At 40.6% G+C, this 21,758-nt stretch overlaps 1 protein-coding gene across 3 annotated transcripts in view; it reads left to right on the top strand.

Moving 5' to 3' along the window:
• The window catches only part of rhbdl3 (rhomboid, veinlet-like 3 (Drosophila)), a 60,468-nt gene that overhangs the window by 30,732 nt on the left and 7,978 nt on the right, over positions 1 to 21,758 (top strand). For all 3 annotated transcript variants that reach the window (XM_023400904.2, XM_087172512.1, XM_087172511.1), the window contains 4 exons: positions 3,950 to 4,108; positions 11,006 to 11,230; positions 12,493 to 12,641; positions 17,663 to 17,775. In XM_023400904.2, coding sequence (XP_023256672.1) covers positions 3,950 to 4,108; positions 11,006 to 11,230; positions 12,493 to 12,641; positions 17,663 to 17,775 — 646 coding nt within the window. The remainder of the gene's footprint in view (positions 1 to 3,949; positions 4,109 to 11,005; positions 11,231 to 12,492; positions 12,642 to 17,662; positions 17,776 to 21,758) is intronic.

Below are 21,758 nucleotides of genomic sequence, written 5' to 3'. Positions count from 1 at the left end.
TGTGAGGCGAGACTGGCTTTGGCTGACGTTACTTCATCATGACAAAATGTCCTCGGCAGAAACTGGCTGATTTACTGCGAGAGAAGGTTGGTTCTTTCTGTAAAGTAGAGATTACACTTAATGCATCAGATTTGTGTGTGTGTTTGTGTGTGTGTAGGAGAGAGAGAGAGAGATGTTTTTGTGTGATGTGCATATGTTCGGGAAGGGGTCAGTGTGTTGGTCTTTTGCACTCTGCAAGAATAATGATACTCGGTTCTTGTAACATAAATACGTAACATTACTGTAAAAATGCACTGTCATTGTTAGGATTTCTCTAGTTTAATGAGAGTATACAAATTAAATCTGCAACACCTCCTTCCTCCTCCTCTTCTTCTGTTGGATGCCGTGTAGCAGATGGCACACATTCAGACTGGTTGTCATAGATGAATAGCTCACTTTTGGAAAGTTTACAACTATGATCTCACTTTGCCTTCTCCTGTCCAAACACAACAAAATGCATAAAATGTTCAATCTGGTTGCATCAAAATCGCTTGTTACTCACATTGCTGTCACAATGGGAAAAAGTACTACAGACAAAGATTTAGAGTTGTATGATCCTCATACTTTCCACCAAGCATGTGTATACGTAATGGTAAATGACAATATTTTATTTCTTTGTGTAATTCTACTAAAATCCATTTACGCTGACCTACTGGGGGAATCTTGTGATTAACCTGAACCTGAGCCAGGTTCAGGTGGAGTAAGTAGTTGAGTAAGTAGTTCTCTACTTTATCACCATCATTGTACAAAACCTGCCAAAAATAGGATCATGTATCTCAAATCGCTCATTCACTCATTCATTACTCCCAATATAATAGACACTCAGAAAAGGCTCAGTGTCCATGGCATTTACACGTCTTTATTCATTCTGTTGCGAATATTTTGTAGGGGCACTATACAGAGCATAATTTTCACTCTGAGAGAGAGGGACACAAAAAAAAAACTGGCATTGACAATACAATTAGTCCGTTATGTAGTAAACAGGGCTTTGCACTTAATTGGGATTAAATATTTATTTTCTCTTTTGTTCTATTCTGCGTCTTGCTCCATTGCTTACTGCTTGTTCCTGTAACAGCGGTGAGGGAGGTGTTAGTTAAGGCAGGTGTCCGTCTACAGCAAAACAGAGTGGTGCTCTGGGACTCTGCATGTGTTGCAGTCTGATCTGCCAGCATCTGAACAGTCTCTCTCTGTCATATCTCTTCGAAACTCTTCACATACCTAATATAGCATTAGTATACCTGCCAGACATCGTGATCTATCAAAGACACAAATGATTTTGAAGATAATACTCTCATCACATATTGGAAAAGAAGTGCTTATTATAGCCATATTTAAAGATGGCACTGAGTGAAAAGTGCACTGACAACTGTGGCCTTAACAGGGAATAAAATTTGCCTCATCACTGTTAGGTAACATGGAGAAAAACAACATGAGGCAGAGCCAATACCTCTTCTCTCTGTTGTCATTTGGTGGAGCACAGAGCACCTGCTGCCAGCCTGGCTTTACTCAGCGTCTGCCAACACCGGCATATGGCAAACACACACTCACATACACACGCACGCATGCACGTACGTGGTCACTATTTCTGGATCAGGGGTGTTTGAATGTGGCATGCGACTCATATTGTCTGAATGTCACATCTTTATGCATGAATACACTGTATTTACACACACACAGACATGGTTACACTTACACACATACACTTGCGAATATACAATGACACACAGCTACATACACATACACACTCAAACACAGGCACATAGAGACAGAGAGATAACAGCTGTCTTCTGTCTACATTCACAAACATTCACATCCTGGGTTGTCATTGTACAGTGCATTCAGAGCGTGATCAGACTTCAACCGTCACTTTTCTTCACATTTTGTTATGTTGCAGCCTGATGCTAAACTGATATATACAATATTTTTGCAAATTTATTAAAATAAAGAAAAATTGAAATATCACATTGACATATAAACATTGAGACCCTTTACTCAGAACTTAGTTGAAGCACCTTTGACAGCGATTACAGCCTCGAGTCTTTTTGGGTATGACGAGCTTTGGACATCTGGATGTGGGGATCTTTTGGGGATTCCTCTCTGCAGATCCTCTCAGGCTCTGTCTTGTGGGATGAAGAGCGTTGGTGGACAGTCATTTTCAGATGAGATGTTCGATTGGGTTCACATCAGGGCTTTGGTTGGCCCACGCATAGACATTTTTGCCCTTGTGCTAAGGATCATTGTCCTGTTAGAGAGTGAAGCTTCAGCCAGTGCTCTGGACCAGGTTTTCGTCATGGATATCTCTGTACTTTGAATCAGCTTTCCTTCAGCCCTGACGAGTCTCTATTTACCTGCCCACAGCATCCAAAACATCCCCACAGCACGATGCTGCCACCACCAGGCTTCACTGTTGGGATGGTATTGGGCAGGTGATGAGTGGTGCCTGGTTTCCTCCCGACATGATGCTTAAATTGAGGCCAAACACTTCAGTCTTGGTTTCATCAGACCACAGAATCTTGTTTCTCTGGACGCAGGACCTCTGGATGGTGTTCCGAATTTCTTCCATTGAGGAATTATGGAGGCCACTGTGCTTTTTTTTTTTTTTTTCATAGCCTTCCCCAAATCTGTGCCTCGACACAATCCTGTCTCTGAGCTCTGCAGGCAGCTCGTTCACCTCATGGCTCGGTTTTTGCTCTGATATGAATTGTCAGCTGCGAGACCTTAGGTGTGTGCCAAATGACAAAAACACGCATGTCAATGTCAGTTTTTCATTTTTGATAAATTTGCAAAAATGTTTCCTTTGTCATTGTGATGTATTGAGTGTAGAGTGATGAGGGAAAAAATTAATTTCAATGATTTTAGCATAAGGCTGCAACATGAACAGAATACTTTCTGAATGCTTTGTATTCCAGGTCAGCTTGTCCTCAGTTGAACAGACAAATTCTGACACACAGCTGCAACCTTTTTCTGTTTTATCCTTATTTTAGGGGATCAAGGGCAGCTTGACTTTTAGCAATCCAGGCAGAATTACCAGCAGTCTATTCCATTAGAAAAAGAGAAGGCCATAATAAGCCTCTTTGCTGACTAACCCTCAGCAATCAGCAATCCTTTTTTATGACCTCTGGCTCTCGTGGAGATAGTTCACAGCATCAGCCACAAACAAATGTATTTCTTTTATATTTGTAGATTTTTAAGTGGTAGTTTCACCCTTAATTGCCACTTAAGATTTGAGTTCCCAAGCAATCAAGTGCGAAGGAAAGAAAAGAGTGTCTGGGACCACTATATGTCAGGCATAACAAAGCTGGAGACAAGTGCAGAGCTCTTTTCACATTCAAGTGTTTAAGTAATCACTGTTTTGAAGGCCTTTTGAATTTCCATCTTTTTAAAGATATCTTTGGTTTTGTCAGAATGTCTGGTGTTTTTCAGATATATTTAAATGCCTCCTCTGCTCTGGCTGTGAATTAGCCAAAAATAAAAAGGCTGTGGTTAAATGCAACGCTCAACGTCATCTCAAACTGAAATCCAGAGCTGTTAAAAGTTATTGCTGCGTCTCAACAGTTGGCCCTTTTTTGGAGCAATTATGGCTTCTTTTTTTTTTTTACAAGATGCCCAAACCATGACTAAACCACTCCACTGCTGATGGTTATTTGAGGTCCTGATGTTTGACTGAACAGAAAATTATGAATTGGGGGATACGGACTGTTCATGAACTTCTAACATGTTTATGCTCATTGATTGTGCCTGTGAAATACCATGGACCATTTTAATTAGCTTCAAGTTATTTAGTTGTTATTTTGTTTTTCCATATTCCTTCAGTAGGACGGGTTACAAAATTATTCAATTGGACTACAGTAAGATTTTATTTAGACATGAAATCTTATCTTGTTTTGTCCGTGTGTGTGTTCATTTGCAGTATGACCCAGAGAATTCGGGCTTCATCAGTACAGAGCGGTTCAGGGACCTCCTGGCGACACACGGCTCTGAGCTTGACCCCCACAAACTGGAAGTCTTATTGGCCCTCGCCGATGGCAACGCTGATGGAAAAATCTGCTACCAGGACTTTGTGAACCTGGTGAGATGTTTTAACTTTTCATAGGCTCACTGACATCAGTGTGTCACTATCAACATACACATTGTATATCCAACATGTTCTTGCATGCTGTGTTGAAACTTATGTTGGAAAACACAGATGTGTGGTCACATCAGTCGTCTCGCCAGAATTAAAAAAAAAAAAAACTTCAACTTTGAATTTTCATACAAACAGCTTATGACTTCACTTGGACTTTGTACTTTATACCTTTTGACTTGTACTGACTTGATATCCTTCACAAGCCCAAAGATTAAACATGGGCATAATTTGAATGAATCCTTCAGCAGCTAATCATATTTTGCGAGCAGGAGGAAACCTTAAGGTGCGGGTTTTGCAAGATGGTACCTTGGATTATCACATTCCACTGTACAGTTTCTGCTGTGGTCAACAAAAAACAGACAGATACATGCTTGTATACAATGACTATAATTGTGTTACAAGAAAAACACAATTGAATATTTTGCCTTTAAATGTTATAAAGTTTATTTAAAAGTAATACATGTAATCATTTCTAGTAGTAATCATATTTCTTTAAATTCACTATATTAACAGTTACATAGTTTAAAAATGAAATGACATTAAATTTGGTGAAGGGCACATTTTTAACTTGTTTAAGACACAAAGTTTAGGACGTGGACTTGGCTCAGTTCTTCGCTCAGGGTGTCAGAGCCATGAATTTAGACTTACTTGTAACTTGCAAAACAATGTCTGTATCCCACCTCTTCACCATCTATAATATCTACACTTTGATTTTTCGTCACATTTCAGACTTTTCTCCATTTACATCCCTAATCCGACATCACCTCAGCTACAAGGTTGAGGGTGCACCTAATAGGAAATGACCCAGTCTGGTGATAAATTCCCCTTTTAATGCTCACCTTGCCCCACTTTCAGTTTCACCTTCAAGCGGCTGTCTGCTGCTGATTGTCCAAGGTCTCACTCAAGCATCTCTAGCTGTGCCCGCCGCCTCATAAGCCTCTCATTTTCTGTTTTCCTCTGTCTCACTGCTGTTCCTCCTGGGAGGCTGAACTGCTGACCTGGGACTATGCAGAGTGGTCTTTGAGTGGGAGTAGTTGTGTGGTAAACAGTAACTATTGGTTGGCTGAGGGTTTGGGTGGGGGGGGGGGGGGGGGGTGGGGGTATGTGTCTGTACACACTGCAGGGAATTCATTGTTGTCTGTGAGTGTGAGTGTGTCCATCTCTCCCTTTCTGTCTTATTCTTCAAAGCTGTTTATTGTCTGATGTAGTGGGTGAGGAATGAGGCCTTTAGGAACCTTGGAAAAATGTCAAAGGGTTTTTCGCTGTTGGTTTTCTCTTGGTGCATTCAAGTCATGTGACAGGCTGTGGGTCATGGTGCGCTACTGGAAGTGGGACAGAGGAATGGAGTGCGTGCATTTGAATATACATTCACTTTGTTTCTTAGTGGCTATTGTGTCCACACCTTCAATGGTTTTTACATTCACTGAGGCAGCCACAACAGAAGCTAAACACAGAGAGCAATACAGGGAGAGTGGGAGTGAATAAAGAGAGAATCAAGTGACATGTATTATGGTAATATGCTCTGCAGTGAATGAATAAGTGCTGAAACAATTAGTTTAGATTAGATAAATTGATTAGTTAGCCATTTATAAAGCTAAAGTGCCAAACATTCAGTGGCTCTCTCCTCTGAAATGTGAAGATTTGCTGCTTTTCTCTCTTTTATATAATCGTAAACTAAATACATCGACAATGGTGAAATTGTGATGATAGTTTTTCATTATTTTCTGACACCTTCTAGCCTAAACTGATAGTCCATTATGAGAAGAAAGAAGTCAAGAGAGAAATCATGTATTCATAATTATGGTAATAAACAGTATAATCAGCTGAAAAGACTAGTGACTAAATTAGTTAACCAGTTGACAGAAAGTTTACTAACAGCAGATTTGATAATGTTTAACCGGTGAAGTCCGTTCAACAGGAAAATATAACTATATAATATGATATACATTCAGCTTGTGTGTCAGAATAATGCTGCTTTTCTCTTTTTAAAACCATTATCAATTGAAAATATTTGGGTTTTGAGCTTTTGGTTGGATTAAACAAGTAATTTGAAGATTAATTGTTCATGAAATTGTTAGCTTTAGCCACAGAATGAAAACCAAGATGAATACCACTTTTGTTTAAGGTTATATGACAAACAAACAGGAATAACTTAAGTTCAGGTAATGAAAGAGCGTAGACCTCTGTTTCAGGAGACAGTTATTCAAAGCTAAATCTGTAAGAATTTCTGCGCACGTGTTCCCACACTTCTGTGAAAAAGCTTTTAAACATGATGCAAATATCTAAAGGAATGTGAAGCATGTATTCACAACATAATAGACTTTGTAAGGGCAGACATTAATGGTCTGTAAGATAAAGATCAAAGGTCAAAGCCAATATGGGATCTTGAATGAGAGTTATAATTCTTCTGCCAGGTTAATTGGCAGTGCCTGGTTTCTGTTGGTACATTTTTATCTCTCCGGCCATTCTGCTTCCAGAGAAAGAAGGAAAGAAGGAAAAAAAGGGAGAAAGAGAGGATGAGGGCCGGCACAGACAGAGACAAACTGTGAGGGGTTTATTTGTCACGCCATCTCTCCTTTGCACCACAGCTCCTCCATCAATGTGATTGTCAGTAATTGCCTTCTCACTGCTTTGTCACAGCCGGCGTTCAAATCACCGCTCTCTCTTCTTTTTACCTCTTCTTCCCTCCATCGTCTCTCACTCTTTCCCTTACCTCTGTCTCTCTTCCTTTTGCATAAGCTCCCATCTTATTTCCCACTGCTTCTTCCTTATCTGCACCCTGCACTTTCTTCTTTCTGTCCATTCATCTCCCTCTGTCTAACTCTCTTTCATACATCACACTGTGACTGTCCCAGGCAGAAACCGGTTCAGTAATAGGTTTATACTCCCCAAAATATCTACAGACAGGTTCCACCGCTCTGTTTTCCCCCAGTAGGATGAAATTATGGAATGATCATGATGGATTTGTGCCTGTGCTGACAACTGCATTCATATATATGTCCTGTTTTGGGTTGTGTATGCCTGATACAGTTTTTTGTTTTTTTTCATGGCTTCAGCTAGCTTCTTAGTTCCAATTGGGGAAAACCTAATGCTATAACATACAATTATATATTAAACAACGTGCTTCCATCTTTGTGGCAGTAATTTGTGAAAGGACTTTTCATGACAGTTGCCTGGTATACAAAAAAGTCTGTTAAGAAGTGGTTTTCTAAGTTTTGTGTTGTGAAGAACTTGACTGACCTGACCTCAACCCTATCCAACCCCTTTGGAATGAGTTGGAGTGTAACTACAAGCCAGCCCAACATCACTGCCTGAACTCACTAGGGCCGTGATCAGACAGACCCATTCACCCATCAAACCCATTCATTCATTGGAATGGGTCCACTCCTGTGGGTGCCAAAGCAAAGGGGTCCATTAGACCATGACCAGATCAAAACCTAGCATACTGTATATCTGGCACTGTTTATGGTCAATATGTGAAATTGAGGACATGGTTGAAAACTGTTGTGTAACCACTGTATTAGCTACTTTCAATGGAAAGTAGCTAAAGCCTGCTTGAAAAGTCGCTAAATGTCACTGAATGATGTAATACACCAAATAGCATATTCATGATGTAATTGCGTCATATTTGCATTCTGCATAGTGTCAGCCAGTTTCAGCCCTTTATCCGTTTGCTTCTCTTCTACTCTCTAATAAAATAATAAAGTAAAACTCTTGCCAATAAAGCCATTCTCATTTATATGTTTTTCTTGTTCTTGTTCTGTTGATAGAGAACGGAAGAAGTATGAAATAGTGACTGAAACGCAGCTCATCCAGCAGTCACTTTCAATCCATTTCCAAGCTGCTCTTCTGCAGTGCTAGGCCGACCTTGTGCTTGTAGGGCAGTTCTGGTGACCCTGTTTTGTGGAGAATACCTAAGGTTTGTCCAAGAAGTTGCTAGATTTGTCACTAGGTGCTATTAAAATAATTTGCTAAGTGGATCTGAAAAGTTGGTAAATCTAGCGACAAAGGCGTTAAGTTGGCAATTCATCTGGTAAGAGCAACCGCCAATGGGGAAACTCCAACACTCAAGCGGCTGACCAGTGGTGTAATTATTACTCAGTCAGTCGCTCATGGAAATTCAGGGATGCAGCGCAAGTCATCACCCTGGATTTCTTTTTTCTCTTTTTCTAAAACAGCCAGGTTCTAAAATCTTGTAGAAAACCTGAAACCAGAAGAGCGGCATTTCGGTATAATGCTTAGGTTTCCACATATTTTTGGACATGTCAGATATTTCTGTGATAAATACAATACACTGCTACTCTTTCTTTTACTCTTTATTTTGGCCCCTCTTTTCCACCCTTGTTCATTATCTTCTACCTCTTTCTTCAGTATGTCTCCATTTTCTATCTGTTTCCACCTCTGTCTTTATTTTACTTATGTCCCTCTCATCTGACTGTGTTTTCCATCGATCAAACAGTGCAATAGTCTCTTGATTGCCGAACAGCCATTTGTCCCTTTCACCTCTTCTCTTCCCCTCTCCCTTCTCTTCTTGCCAGTGGGTAAACAGACAGAACGTCATTCTTTCTTTTGTGTTGTGCAAAGAGGAGAGGAATTGCAGTCACTTCACACGAAGAATGAACTGTCTTTATAGAGCATGGCTGCCTGGGGGAGGTGTGTGTGTGTGTGTGTGTGTGTGTGTGTGTGTGTGTGTGTGTGTGTGTGTCTGTGTGTGTGTCTGTGTCTGTGTCTGTGTCTGTGTCTGTGTCTGTGTCTGCTTTAGTATGTGGTCTGGAAGTGGCCATGGTAACCCATAATCATTTTCCCACAGTTCTCTGTGCCTGACTTAAAGACTGAAATAATTGGCTTTTTCTGAAGTTTATCTCCAAACAGTGATTCCTGCAGAGACACTAAAAGTCTCATCAAACAGTGCCAGCAGAACCATCAGCCAACTGTTCATACACAGATTGTAGTGATGTTCTGATTTTACATCTGTCCCTCTTATTAGTACTTTCTGCGGTCAGTTTTTTTTCTTGTGCATATCTTTCAACTCAATCGACTTGAAATTAATTGAGATATTTACCTTTATTTTCAAATTGTACATGAATAAGTTTGTCATCTTTAAACCAGAATGTGCCTTATTGTCTGTACATATACGTGAGTAAACATCAATCCAAGCTTCATTACACATTTAACATTTCGAGGCAATTTAAAGTTGTAATGTTTCAAAGTTGCAGTAGTTACATCCACCCACCTTTTTATTATACTTTTATTGGCCTTAGCCACATTACATTTATCTATTTCGGCAATCTCTGCTGTTGCAGAAAACAATATTACTTATTCTTATTTCCTTAAAATAATATCTACTAACTGACACATCTGGGCTTCCTGCAATCCTAGAGACACAAACACAATAGTAGAGTTGATGGAAAGTGACATAAACAGAGCAGAGTAAGGAAGAGATCGGGAAAGGACAGAAAGAGGGAGACAGACAGAAAGAGAGAGGGAAGGAGCCTAGGGAGAGAAATGGGAAAGGAGTCATTGCATTTTCATGGAGCGTCTTGTAAAACACACTGCAAGTGAAATAAAAGGCACAAAGCAGTGAATTAGGCAGAAAGCTTAGACAGCTGCAGCAGCGATGTTTCCCATCTATGCAAATAAATGGCAACAGTTTCCTGGCTGTCTCAGCTGCTCTTATTCTTTTTTAAATTTGACTCCAAATATTCTACGTATGTCTATATGATACCATGTCATTGTATAGATACACTCATTCACACTGGGACAAATATTTCCTAGGACATTCATTTACTCAGTGTGTGTGAGTAAAATGCACTGCGCTGCAGTGCGGAAACATTTAGAGAAAAAAAAAACCACATGATTTCTGTTGAACATAGTGGGACCACACACACCATCACACACAAAACTGTAAACATGCAAAGATAGGACTTGAAAAAACATTTCCTTTCTTTCCTTTTCTTATTTTAAAATTTTTCTTGGACCACCCATAGACCAAGAATTATAGTTATATACAGTTATAGTTCAGATATAGTCTATTATTATCCATTGTATCCATGTTTGGCATGGCTTGAAAAATTATTTAAACGATTAATAATTTATCAAAATAGTTGCCAGTTACAAAATGTTGATTAATCAACCACTCTAATTGCTGCGGCTCTAGTTTAATGTATGAGTGTGTGGAAAGCGTCAAAATGAGATGTCCACCGTTTGAAAAATGTGACACCTGTACAAGGAAAATTAATGCAATAAATCAAAACAGATGACAGCGCCTTTGAGCAGAGAAGTCATTTCATCAGGTTTAAAAAAGAAAAAATCTTCTGTAACTGAAGGATTCTAAACGATGAACTAAAAAGGACAAATGTGTTTGGAAATGAACTCTTCGTTGACAGAAAGGGATGAGGAGAAGGGTTTGACGGTTGCTAGGTGATGATACAAGCATTCTGTTGCCACGGTGAGGTGGGAGGGGTCTGTCAGTGTGCTGGACAGAGGAGAATTGGTGTGTGTGTGTGTGTGTGTGTGTGTCTGTGTGGCCTGTTCCCAGAGTGTTCAGGCTCTTGTTGTACATCAAGTAGTTCATGAATGTACATAATAGCAAATAATAATAACAAAATAAAGTCTCAAAAATCTTCACATCTTAAATAAAACCACAAAATTGCAGATAACACAGCATGATTATGTGAAAAGCTGCTGAACTAATGATAATAAAAATAATATAATAGATAATAAAAATCTCTGACATGTCTCTCACACTGCTTCTCCTCTTGCCTTGCTCTTCTCTCTGCCTCACTCCTTCTTCCCTTCTGCTCCCTCCCTTTCATCACTTTCCTCTGTTCCTTCCTCCAGATGAGTAACAAGCGCTCCAACAGTTTCCGGAGGGCCATTCTGCAGGGGAGCCGGCAGCTAAAAGGCTGCAGTCTCAGAGATGAGGTCGGCCTGGGGCTCTCTCAACGGCTGGTCCGACACGTCGCCTATGAGACGCTGCCCCGCGAGGTCGACCGCAAGTGGTACTTTGACAGCTATACCTACTGTCCCCCGCCCTTGCTCATTCTGGCTATCACCATTGCTGAGGTAAATTGTTTGTGTGAGCAGCTTATACATTCCTACCAACTGCAGAAGGCAGTAATGTAAGTGTCCTTGCAAGCCGTACAATACAAAACAGAAGTTGTGTCTGTCCAATGTGATGGCAAATATAACTGGTGAAACACAGCAATGTAACAGCAGAAGTAAAGAAAGAAGAGGCAGCCAGCTAATGTAAAAACAGGTTTCAAAATATTTAAACATGGTTTTGCAAATGTTTTATGAGGAAGGAAACTGTCACAACTGGTGTCAACAGGGTAACAAGAACACGGGATAGGACGCAAATGCAGCGAATGAAGTTCAGTGATTTTATTTACACAAAGTGCTACAAAGGCGTAGAGGATGGTGGGGCAGGCAAGGGTCAAAACCAGTGAAGACAGTTCAGACAGGCAAAAAAAATCCAATAATGCACAGGCTGGAATCCAATGTCCAATAAACAGGCAAAAGGTCAAAACCCTGGCAAGTCAGGAAGAAACAAGGAACCAGGACATGAAGCACACTGCAATATAACATAAGGGTCTTTCCAGGAACAAATGAAGTGAACAGGTATATGTAATGCAAAGCTGATTAGGAAATGAGGTGCAGGTGGGGAGAGAACAGGTGTGTGGATGGGCGAGGCAGTCAAGTGGTGAGAGAAGGGAAAGTCTGAGGACATCTGCTGGTCAGCTGGGGGAAGGCAGGTCTGGGGAGATGAAGGGAAGAACATGGTCTGGGAGAAATGAGCAGGGGGCTGGAGACAGGGGCTGAGGGGAACTGAGGAGCAGACTGTGACAGGAAACACTTTCAACACATTTGCTCAGCCTCATGGAAGTGCACAGTATGTTTTGTGAACATAACAAGACAACATTGTTACAAGACACCTCCACAGGGTTCCTTCGAATTTGTAATAATTTAAGTAACAAAGTCTCTTCCGTGATATATATTGCAGTTCCCTGCAGAAAAGTCAATTCATTATGTGGATATATGACATAAAATTTGGTTGAATAAATTGGATCTAATATTTGATATTTAAATAAGACAAATGACTTTAAAACATTGAAGAAATATCACCAGCTCTTAGAAATAGTTCATTTAACTAATAACTCTTAAATATATGTAAAGAAATCAAGTTCAAAGTTTGTGTTCAACTTTTATCTGTTTACCAGAGCAATTTGTTTTGTTTTATGATTCTGGGCATTATTTTATTGTATTCACAGTAATATAATTCCTCCTGAAATCACTCAGTTCGTGTTCGTCCCTCTGTGCTCTCCCAGGTAGCCGTGTTCATGTACTACGGGTTCCAGCTGGATCGCTTGGTCCTGCAGGTGTCCAGCCCGTCATTCCTAAAGAGCCCCTTACCGTACCATCCCCAGCTACGAGCCCAGGCCTGGAGGTACCTCAGCTACTGTTTCATGCACACTGGGTGAGTTCACATCTCGCTATTGAATTTCTAATTATGAGCATTACACCCTGCTGTATTTCTTAGAGGCACAACTGAGTGCCTCTGTAACCCTGTCAGCATCCAAAATAGTGTGTAGCACCACTGGGATGAAATTACATAATGATAAACAAAAATTAGAAGTACTGTATTGCTCTGATGCCTTGGGTCGTTCAGGTTTATGACATTTGAAAGAGCTTGTTTCATAATAATTTTATAAGCAGGAATACACTGTGCACATACAATGTGTAATTATTTTTCAGTGAAACACAATGAGCACACGAAATTAATGAAAATTGGAGACAAGAAATAGGAGATGGGATTGCAACATGCACGTTGCTAAGGAGGTCTTACTGAGTAAACAAGTGATAAATAATCTTGTGGGACACCTTAAAGTATCACATTCTCAAACAAGCTATTGTTGTTGGATTATTAATGTGTATATATTGCAGTGCTGCTGTCATATCTGAACATGGGGAGCATTTATCTTCATCACTCTCCTTTGCTAAAAGATGCTGCTAAAGACTCAAGTGACAGATAATCAGATAATTTCATAAAACTTCTTCAGCCTATATCTCCTCTCCTCTCCTCTCCTCTCTTTTCCTCTCCTCTCCTCTCTATAGAGTCTTTTATTATCAGTTCAGGCCATGTCATCCAGGTTTAATAACCCTTCTGGGTAAATGTAGTCTTAGGCAATAGTGAGCACTAATAAAATGATAATTTAATTAGAAGGTTCTGGGGAGAGACAGGAACTGGACTGACAGTGTGTGTGGTGAAAAGATAAACTAGAAAGGATGAAGGGAGGAAATGACTCTAGCATGACAGAAATGCACAGTATGTTATGCATAGCCTTGTTTATTCATCAGACACATTGAACCATCAGTAACATCTTCCTGAAAACATAGCTGGTTCTATAATTTCGTCATGCTTCTATATGCTTAGTTGGTCTCACTAATACATTGTGTTTGAACATGCCTCATCAACTCTGACTGAGTGCTGTTTTTTGTTGAAATAGAACACGGTTTAATCACAAATTAAATCTCATTCACTATGGTTTTGCTGCTGGTTTGCGCGGCTTAACATTCAGCAGTTGGTTGGTGCACGAATCCAGCGAAGGTGGGACAGATGCAGTAAATGATAGTGAGTTCAACAAATTAAATAACTATGAGGGGGAAAAAAACTGATGCACTGATATTAATTTCATTACCATTTTGAACAAATAGATCCATATCATTTTGAGTTTGACTTACTGAGCAACTGTCCCTATCTCCAAAAAGCCTCTGAGTTGAATATTGCACAGCTTTTGAATGTATTCAACGGTATCAACCATTTACATCACTCCACAGTAGAGTTTTAAGATATTTGTTTCTCCGTGTTTAACTGACACTCCGTGCTGCTGAGTATAAACCTTTGATCACTGGTTCACGTTACAGCTGTAGTAACCTGATGAATTACATACACGTGCACACGTAGACACATACAGGCAAGTCATACAAAGGGGGGTGGAGTACATGTTAATAAAGCCCCTAGAGGGTAAAAGTGATGAGCATGGGGGCTTCACAAGTTCCACCAAATGTGGTGCGACAGCTCATGTGCATTGTACAACAGGCATAATTAAAGCCCCCTGTTGCTGTAATGTGTGTCTTAGGAAAAATGACTTTACTTTATTGTCCAAATAAATTCATATTGCCTGGGTTTTGAAGACAGAGTAACCCAAAATAACTGTGTTCATGTCAATCTGGAGTCTGAATGTTATGATTCATGTGACATCACAAATGATTTTTCTGTCTTTATTTAGCTCTAGTTCACTAAAGAGTGATAGAAAACATTGCTGTGACAATGAAAAGACCTTTAACAAAAGTCAAGCACATGAATAAAACCCACAACACCGTGTGATCCCTGATCCACTTCTCAACTAGTACGCACAATACTTTGCATGTCCTACTCAAAACTCACCGCTCACATCATTAAAAGTGACACAGTCTTTTGCAAAGCTTTTATGACGTACTGATACCACTGCTTCCATATCCTCATTCTTTCTCTCTCGCCTTCTCACACACACACACACACACACACACACACACACACACACATACACACACACACGCACACACACACACACATCTACAAACCATGTAATCCTGTCAACAGCTCAGCAGCACTGATCCTTCCCAATTCTCAACACTAAAACAGAGTGTAAATATTGGCCCCAAAACATCCCTGAGTACCGCATTATGCATGCAGAATTTCTTCCTCTCTCTACTTCCTCACTCTCACTCTCTGTCACACACACACACAAACAATGTATCTGCAGCTGCTGTGAAAACCTCAGGAAGATTCACTTTGTGCAAAACTAAACCACTAAACTGCGAAAAGCATCAGCAAAAGACTTCTTTGCAGCTTTATTTTTATCCCTGAAGTTTTGTCCTGCAATAATCAACAATACTTTTGCGATACAATCTGTGCTAATTGAATGATGACATTTCTAATGTTGACAATTTAATATTTAGTATGTTTCTTTAATAATATTTCTTTTGTGAAAGCTTGCTCAAAGGCCTTTCACTGAGCTGAGTGCTTGAATCGTGCAGTAAACTCAACCAACGGTCAAGTACAACTGTGGTTTGGTTGAGCCACAGATGAAAAAAGGACAAGATTAAACAATGCTTTAGTTGAACGCTCTGAAAGACCATGGTCATCTGGACACAAAAGGAGCTCTCATGGGTATCCACAGATCTGCCTGACAGTGGAAACCATCCCTCACAGCCTCATTAGCAGTATAGAAATAGAAAGATGCTGTTATCTGGAGTAGAGTTGTCCTTGTGCATTTGGACTGGCCTCTACCAGCAAATCAATATGCCCCATTGTCTGTCTTATAACTGGAACAATCCTCTATATGTCGGCATTGTAGTTGAGGTGGCTGAGTTGTTTGTAACTTAAAAGATTATTGGCCTTGTCTCGTATTTTCCTGTCCGTGTTGGGTGAAGTGTGTGTGTGTGTGTTTGTGTGCCTGTTTGATTTGGGAGTGTTTTTACTTATTTCTACAAGGATGCACCGTCAGGACACACTGTGTTCACAGATTCAGTCCGTCAAACTGTCAAATGACGGAGAAATGAGACTCCTGAAGGAGTCATCACGCTGTTTCTCTCTGTTTCTTTCTGTCATCTCTCTTTCAGCAAAACAGGAATGACAGTATAATTCAGAGACAGAAGATACAAGACAGTGACTGAAGTGAGTGAGAGACAATGAGATGGACTGAGAAAGTGATGGAGGGAAAGAGACAAAGAGGCCGGATTATGCTAGCTGCTGTTCTTTTGGATTCTGCTGTGACACCCGAATGTGTCTGAGCTGCTGACTGAGGTTTGGCTGGAAGGACTTTCTAGCCATGAAGGGCAGAGGGTGTGTGTGTGTGTGTCTGTGTGTGTGTGTGTGTGTATATGTGTGTGTGTGAACAAGCTATCCCTTGCTTATACTCATCACACTGAAACACAAGCCGTGAGCGGATTTGGGTAAATTTGCAGCCGACACGCATGGCTTTTATCTTTTTTTTCTGTGCCGTGTGCATGTCATTGTGACTGTGTGAGTGAATTTCTATGTGTGCGCGGGATGTGATTTTGTGTGTGCACACTGTGTGCCTTTGTCTGTGTTCATATGTGATGTTTGAGTACGCTGGAGTGTGTTGATGATTATCTGTCTATGGCAGAGTGGTTTGATGAAGGAGCAGATGTTCTGTGTGTGTGTGTGTGTGTGTGTGTGAGCATAATAATAGTGGGCTTAGAAGGAGCAGGCAGGTGATAATGTGTTAAAATAAAACAACCACACATTGCAGACTCTTATATCCAGTGACTGATCTGAATACTTTAATGTGATCATATTGCTGTGGAAAATGCCATTAGCTATATCTGAGGCAAAATGACTGTTCGTTTAAGATTTCCTCTATTACTGCTTTTGTTCTTTGTCAAAGGATTATAGTGGGGGGGGGGGGGGGGGGGGGGTTTTGTTATGTTTACTTGTGACAATCAATTTTCCTTTATTTCTTTTCATGTCTGTGCACAGTTGGTGTCGTTTGAGATATCTTGTTTTCCTCCCCTCAGAAGAAACCATTTGTTGCTCCTTCGCAGTAAATATAAACCCAGAATTTGATTTTGTCACAGTTTCTGTTTTGTCATTGTGTGGTGCCAGAGTTGAGTGTGTTTCCTGTCAGTCATCTAACAGCCACAGGAAGAATGTCGCTGTACAGAGTATATTATCACATTATCCCGCACTTGTTGACATTTGGAGCATTTTATTGGCAGGGAAATAAGTTATTCTCAAGCTGCTTTTGATTGGAAGTTTGCAGAAAAATCTAAACAAATGCAGCATGTATTGCAAAATGACTGCGGAAATGTAAATTTTTGTAGATTTGTAGACAGATGTAAATGGTAAATATTGGTGTGTTTAGTTGGTCTTGTATTGTTTTCATACCACAAAGAAAAAAATGCATCAAACCACTGTTAAACAGCTGAGAATCACAACACGCTGTATTTTCTCAGGATCCCATTAGTGTTCAATCACAATGCTCTCTCAGTCATTTATTGTGAGGAATTTACTTATTAATTTTCTGACATATTATGCTCAATAGCTACACACACACATACACAAACCTTGTAATCCTGTCAGCAGCTCAGCAACACTTGATCCTTGCCAACTGCCAAAACAAAAACAGAGCGCAAATATCAGCCAAAAAACAGGCCTCAGTAGAGCAGTATGCAGACTGGCCCACTCTTCAGCATGCTCTCTCTGTCTCTGTCTCACTTTCGGTCCGTTTCAAAACATATTTATTCTTAGTTTTGGTTTTACTTGCCCAGGTTTTCAGATATGTCGCTCTGACATTTCTGCCACCCCAATATGTTGTTATGTTGTCTACTTTTAACTCTACTGAGGTTAATGTGTGTGTGTGTGTGTGTGTGTGTGTGTGTGTGTGTGTGTGTGTGTGTGTGTGTGTGCGTGTGTGTGTGTGTCTTTCATAGCATTGAACACTTAAGCCTGAACATGGCCATGCAGCTGCTGGTGGGAGTCCCCCTAGAAATGGTCCACGGAGCCCTGAGGATCGGACTGGTCTACGTGTGTGGTGTGCTGGCAGGTGAGCATGTGGTCTCACACACACACACACACACACACAAACACACACTCATTTGCAAGGCCCTTGTCCATCCACTGCATGCATTCTCCTCCCTCGTATCTACACACACACTCCATCCCAGAGACAGTGTGTTGGTGGATACTGGCCAGTGAGAAAATTTAGTTTGTGTGCGTGTGTTTGGCATGTTCAGGACAGATGGCCTTGTGTTTCTGTCTTCCTATCAGATGTGATGGGATGTAGGTGGGTTGTCAGTTCCCCATCAAAACACCCACATCCCCCAACGGTCAGGGAGCAGAGAGAGTCATTTCAAATGGAGCTCAGTCTGTGGATGACACACTCAATGTCACAGGTCACTTGTGGGGACATTACATAGACTTGAATTAATTTTCTTAAGACTTACCCTAACAGTAATCCTAACCTTGACCTAACCCAGTTGGACAAGCTGTCCCCAATTAACTGGTCTTTATTCTAAAATTTGTCCCCAAAAGTAACCTATGACAGACACACACACACACACACACACACACACACACACAGTAATAATGAAATAGGAAGGGGGAGTGTGTGAGGCAGGGATGAAGAGAAAGAAGAGACGAAGGAGGGGAGATGAATTCATAAGTGTTAATAAGCCTGAGAGGGTTTGGAGAGCGGAGCCAGGATATGAGAAACAGAGATGGGAAAGGAGAAGAGAGAAGAGGAGGTGGGTGAGATTTAGCAGAAACCGAGCGAGCAACTGCAAATGAGAAAGCGAATGCAGACACACATCTTATAACAAAATGTCACTGCTCTCTTCCGACTTCCCTGTCAACCTCAGACCCTGGTGCAATTTCAGCTCTGTTCAGCTGAGACAGTAAGCCTGCATTTCTGCGTGTGTGTGTGTGTGTGTGTGTGTGTGTGTGTGTGTGTGTGTGTGTGTGTGTGTGTGAGAGAGAGAGAGAGAGAGATCATGAGCTGTTTTTCAGTACACAGTAACAAAGTCATCCACCCCATTGTTGGTTTCCCTCCGCAAACCAAACATTTTATTTTATTTTTTATTTTTTTTATTCTTTTGGTGCCCAAGGGTGACACTTCTAGCCAACAAGATAACTGGAGTGGAAATATTGGGCTACTTTTTGAGATCAGTGTTATAGTTTATTTTTTTTTATTTTTTTTGGGTGAATGTGATGCCTTGTGGCAGAAAAACTGTGGTGTATATGTGTATGTGTGTGTGTTACAGTGTGTTAGAACAAAAAGGCAAAGGGGGATTGTGGGATATGAATTGCAGTCAATACGATTTCGCTTAATCATTCATGTGTGATGTGTGTGTGTGTGTGTGTGTGTGTGTGTGAGCATAATAATAGTGGGCTTAGAAGGAGCAGGCAGGTGATAATGTGTTAAAATAAAACAACCACACATTGCAGACTCTTACATCCAGTGACTGATCTGAATACTTTAATGTGATCATATTGCTGTGGAAAATGCCATTAGCTATATCTGAGGCAAAATGACTGTTTGTTTAAGATTTCCTCTATTACTGCTTTTGTTCTTTGTCAAAGGATTATAGTGGGGGTTTTTTTGAGTGTGTGAGAGAGAGAGAGAGAGAGCGGGAGAGAGCGAGAGAGAGCAGCAGGGGTCAGTGACAAACACCCTGGGGATACCAGATGTGGTGGCCTGTAGCATTAACCTCGCAGTGAAATGAGGAGGAAACGCACCATAAATCACACACACTTATGTACGCACAGAGACTAGCACACACACTCACACACACTCACACACACACACACACACACACACACACACACACACACACACACATATACACACGTTTGCTGTTTTAATTAGATATCGACCACCAGTGGAAGAGGGGAAGCATGCTCTGGTTGTTTTGGCTGTGATGTTTAGGTTTGTTGTGTCTGCCTGGGATGTTTTGTAGTGTGACAGCAGCAGGACACTAGATGCTATCCGGAGTCACAACTCTCAGAATATTTCTCAAGTGAATCAATGTTATGTAACTGTGTTTTATAGGCCACAGTTTTGTGTATCATTTATGTATTATACTTATTTTTACAGCATTTTATTTTAAACAGAAAGACGGGAAAACAATGATTTAATTTCCAGTAAAGATAATTATTCAAAATGCATTTATATTTTTTATTATGTACACACTTGTACATACTTTCTCACAAGTCATGCTCATTATTTATTTATTTAATGTTTAATTGTATAGGGAGGAGTATATAACATAATCAAATGCCACATACCCGTCTACTAGAATCACTCCATACAAAACTTTATATATACCATAAATGGGAAAGAATTGTTTCAGGATACCAATAATACTGAATTGAAAAAATCCGTTGATAATTTCTTAAATTCTCTAATTATCATATAATACCATTTCAGAAGTTTGGCTTAATTCTTGAGCATTTTTGCACAGTGTTAGGTAACAAACAATCAGTTACAACACAAGCAACAACTTTACATTTGCTATATAATTACACAGTAATTAGTCAATAGTGAACAGAGGGGGACTCAGCTGGCACATGCAAGGTTCGAGGCAGAGTTCAGGGGTCGAGTAATGACTCAGAGAGAGGTCGATGACCCTCTAGGGCCAACACACACTCTGACACTTTAATGGAAACAATGGACTTGCATGTGAACACATGGGTACTCTCCTCTGGACAGCAGACAAGTACATAGACATAATAAAACAGGCTCTGCCTTTACCGAGGCTATAAGACAGATGCTTCAGCAGAACAAGAAGAAGTGCACAACAACACAGGATAGAGTAGACATAGACAATAAAGCAAACAACAGAGAGTGAGAGAAGCTCACACATCACTAGTGAAAGACTCAACTATCTGCACATGGGGGGTGTTGGGGATGGGGTGGAGGGTGTGTTGGGCGTGGGTGGGAGGAACAAAGTGTGTCCTCACAGAGGAAAACACTTTGACTAACACACACATAAAACACTATGTCAGTGACTTTGTAAATTCAGTTTCCGCAACACTTTTTTTCATGATCACCGTTTGCATTATCATTTCCCCTCATGTGCCCAGTTCTTTCTCTGCAGCTTGGAGGAGCATCAAAGATAAATGAAATGCCACTTTTGAATCTAAAAAGTACAGGTCTCCTGGGGCCTGCTGAGGGACTATGAGAGACTGTGTCCTTGTGTGTGTGTCCCTGTGTGTTTGTGTGCACATGCAACCACAGTGCTATAATAATGTTATTAAACCGAGTTAATTACAGGGATGGAGGTCACCCTGCTGAGACACACTTCCTAAACATAGGAACTACAAGGTGGAGGTGCCTTAAATCAGGTGTTTCAGTGTGTGTGTGTGCTACAGTGCATTAAAAGGGTGTAATAGATGGTTGATTGAAGTTTTTATGCAAATTAATTGCTACCAGTTTTTCCATAATTATGATTGTTAATGTGCAAGATTATTTTGTAACTTATAGTTGATTCAGAAAAGAAAAGAACTTTGATTCTTGCATGAATCAATTTCCCCCACTGCTTGTGTGTTAGAGAGAAGATAACAGTGTGTCTGCCTATGTGAGCATGGGCGGATGTGTGTTTGCGTGTTTGTGTGTGTAATCACCTAGTGGCTTAGATGACTACTGTGTTTAATCACCCAGTGAGTCAGATGCTGTTATTACACCACCTTGCTGTGGTGTCATTATGGTTCACACACCTGAGAAGGCCACACATCAGGAAAAGAAGAAACTCCTGTTTGGTGCTAAATGTCAGTTCCAGCCTTTAAAATCTCCTTTCATTTCACTTTCAATCACACACTCCTTTGAAAATGCACTGATCTGAGACTCAGTTGGGGTTAACCGTGAGAATTTTGAATAATGTCAGGGCAGTCTGAAGGTTTATCAAACACACACAGCATTCACTGGGTGGATTTTACAACTGTAAATAAATCACTGGAACAATTTCTCCTCTGTCTCGATGCTCGCTTTCAACTGAACTTTTCTTTTTGGTGGGGGGGGGGGGGGGGGGG

This window comes from Seriola lalandi, unplaced genomic scaffold (genome assembly GCF_002814215.2).
Source record: "Seriola lalandi dorsalis isolate HSWRI2012SDOR001 ecotype SW California unplaced genomic scaffold, Sedor1 jcf7180002053069, whole genome shotgun sequence".
NCBI lineage: Eukaryota > Metazoa > Chordata > Actinopteri > Carangiformes > Carangidae > Seriola > Seriola lalandi.
Note: the sequence above shows the minus strand (reverse complement) of the source record. Positions and strands in the feature narration are given on the sequence as shown.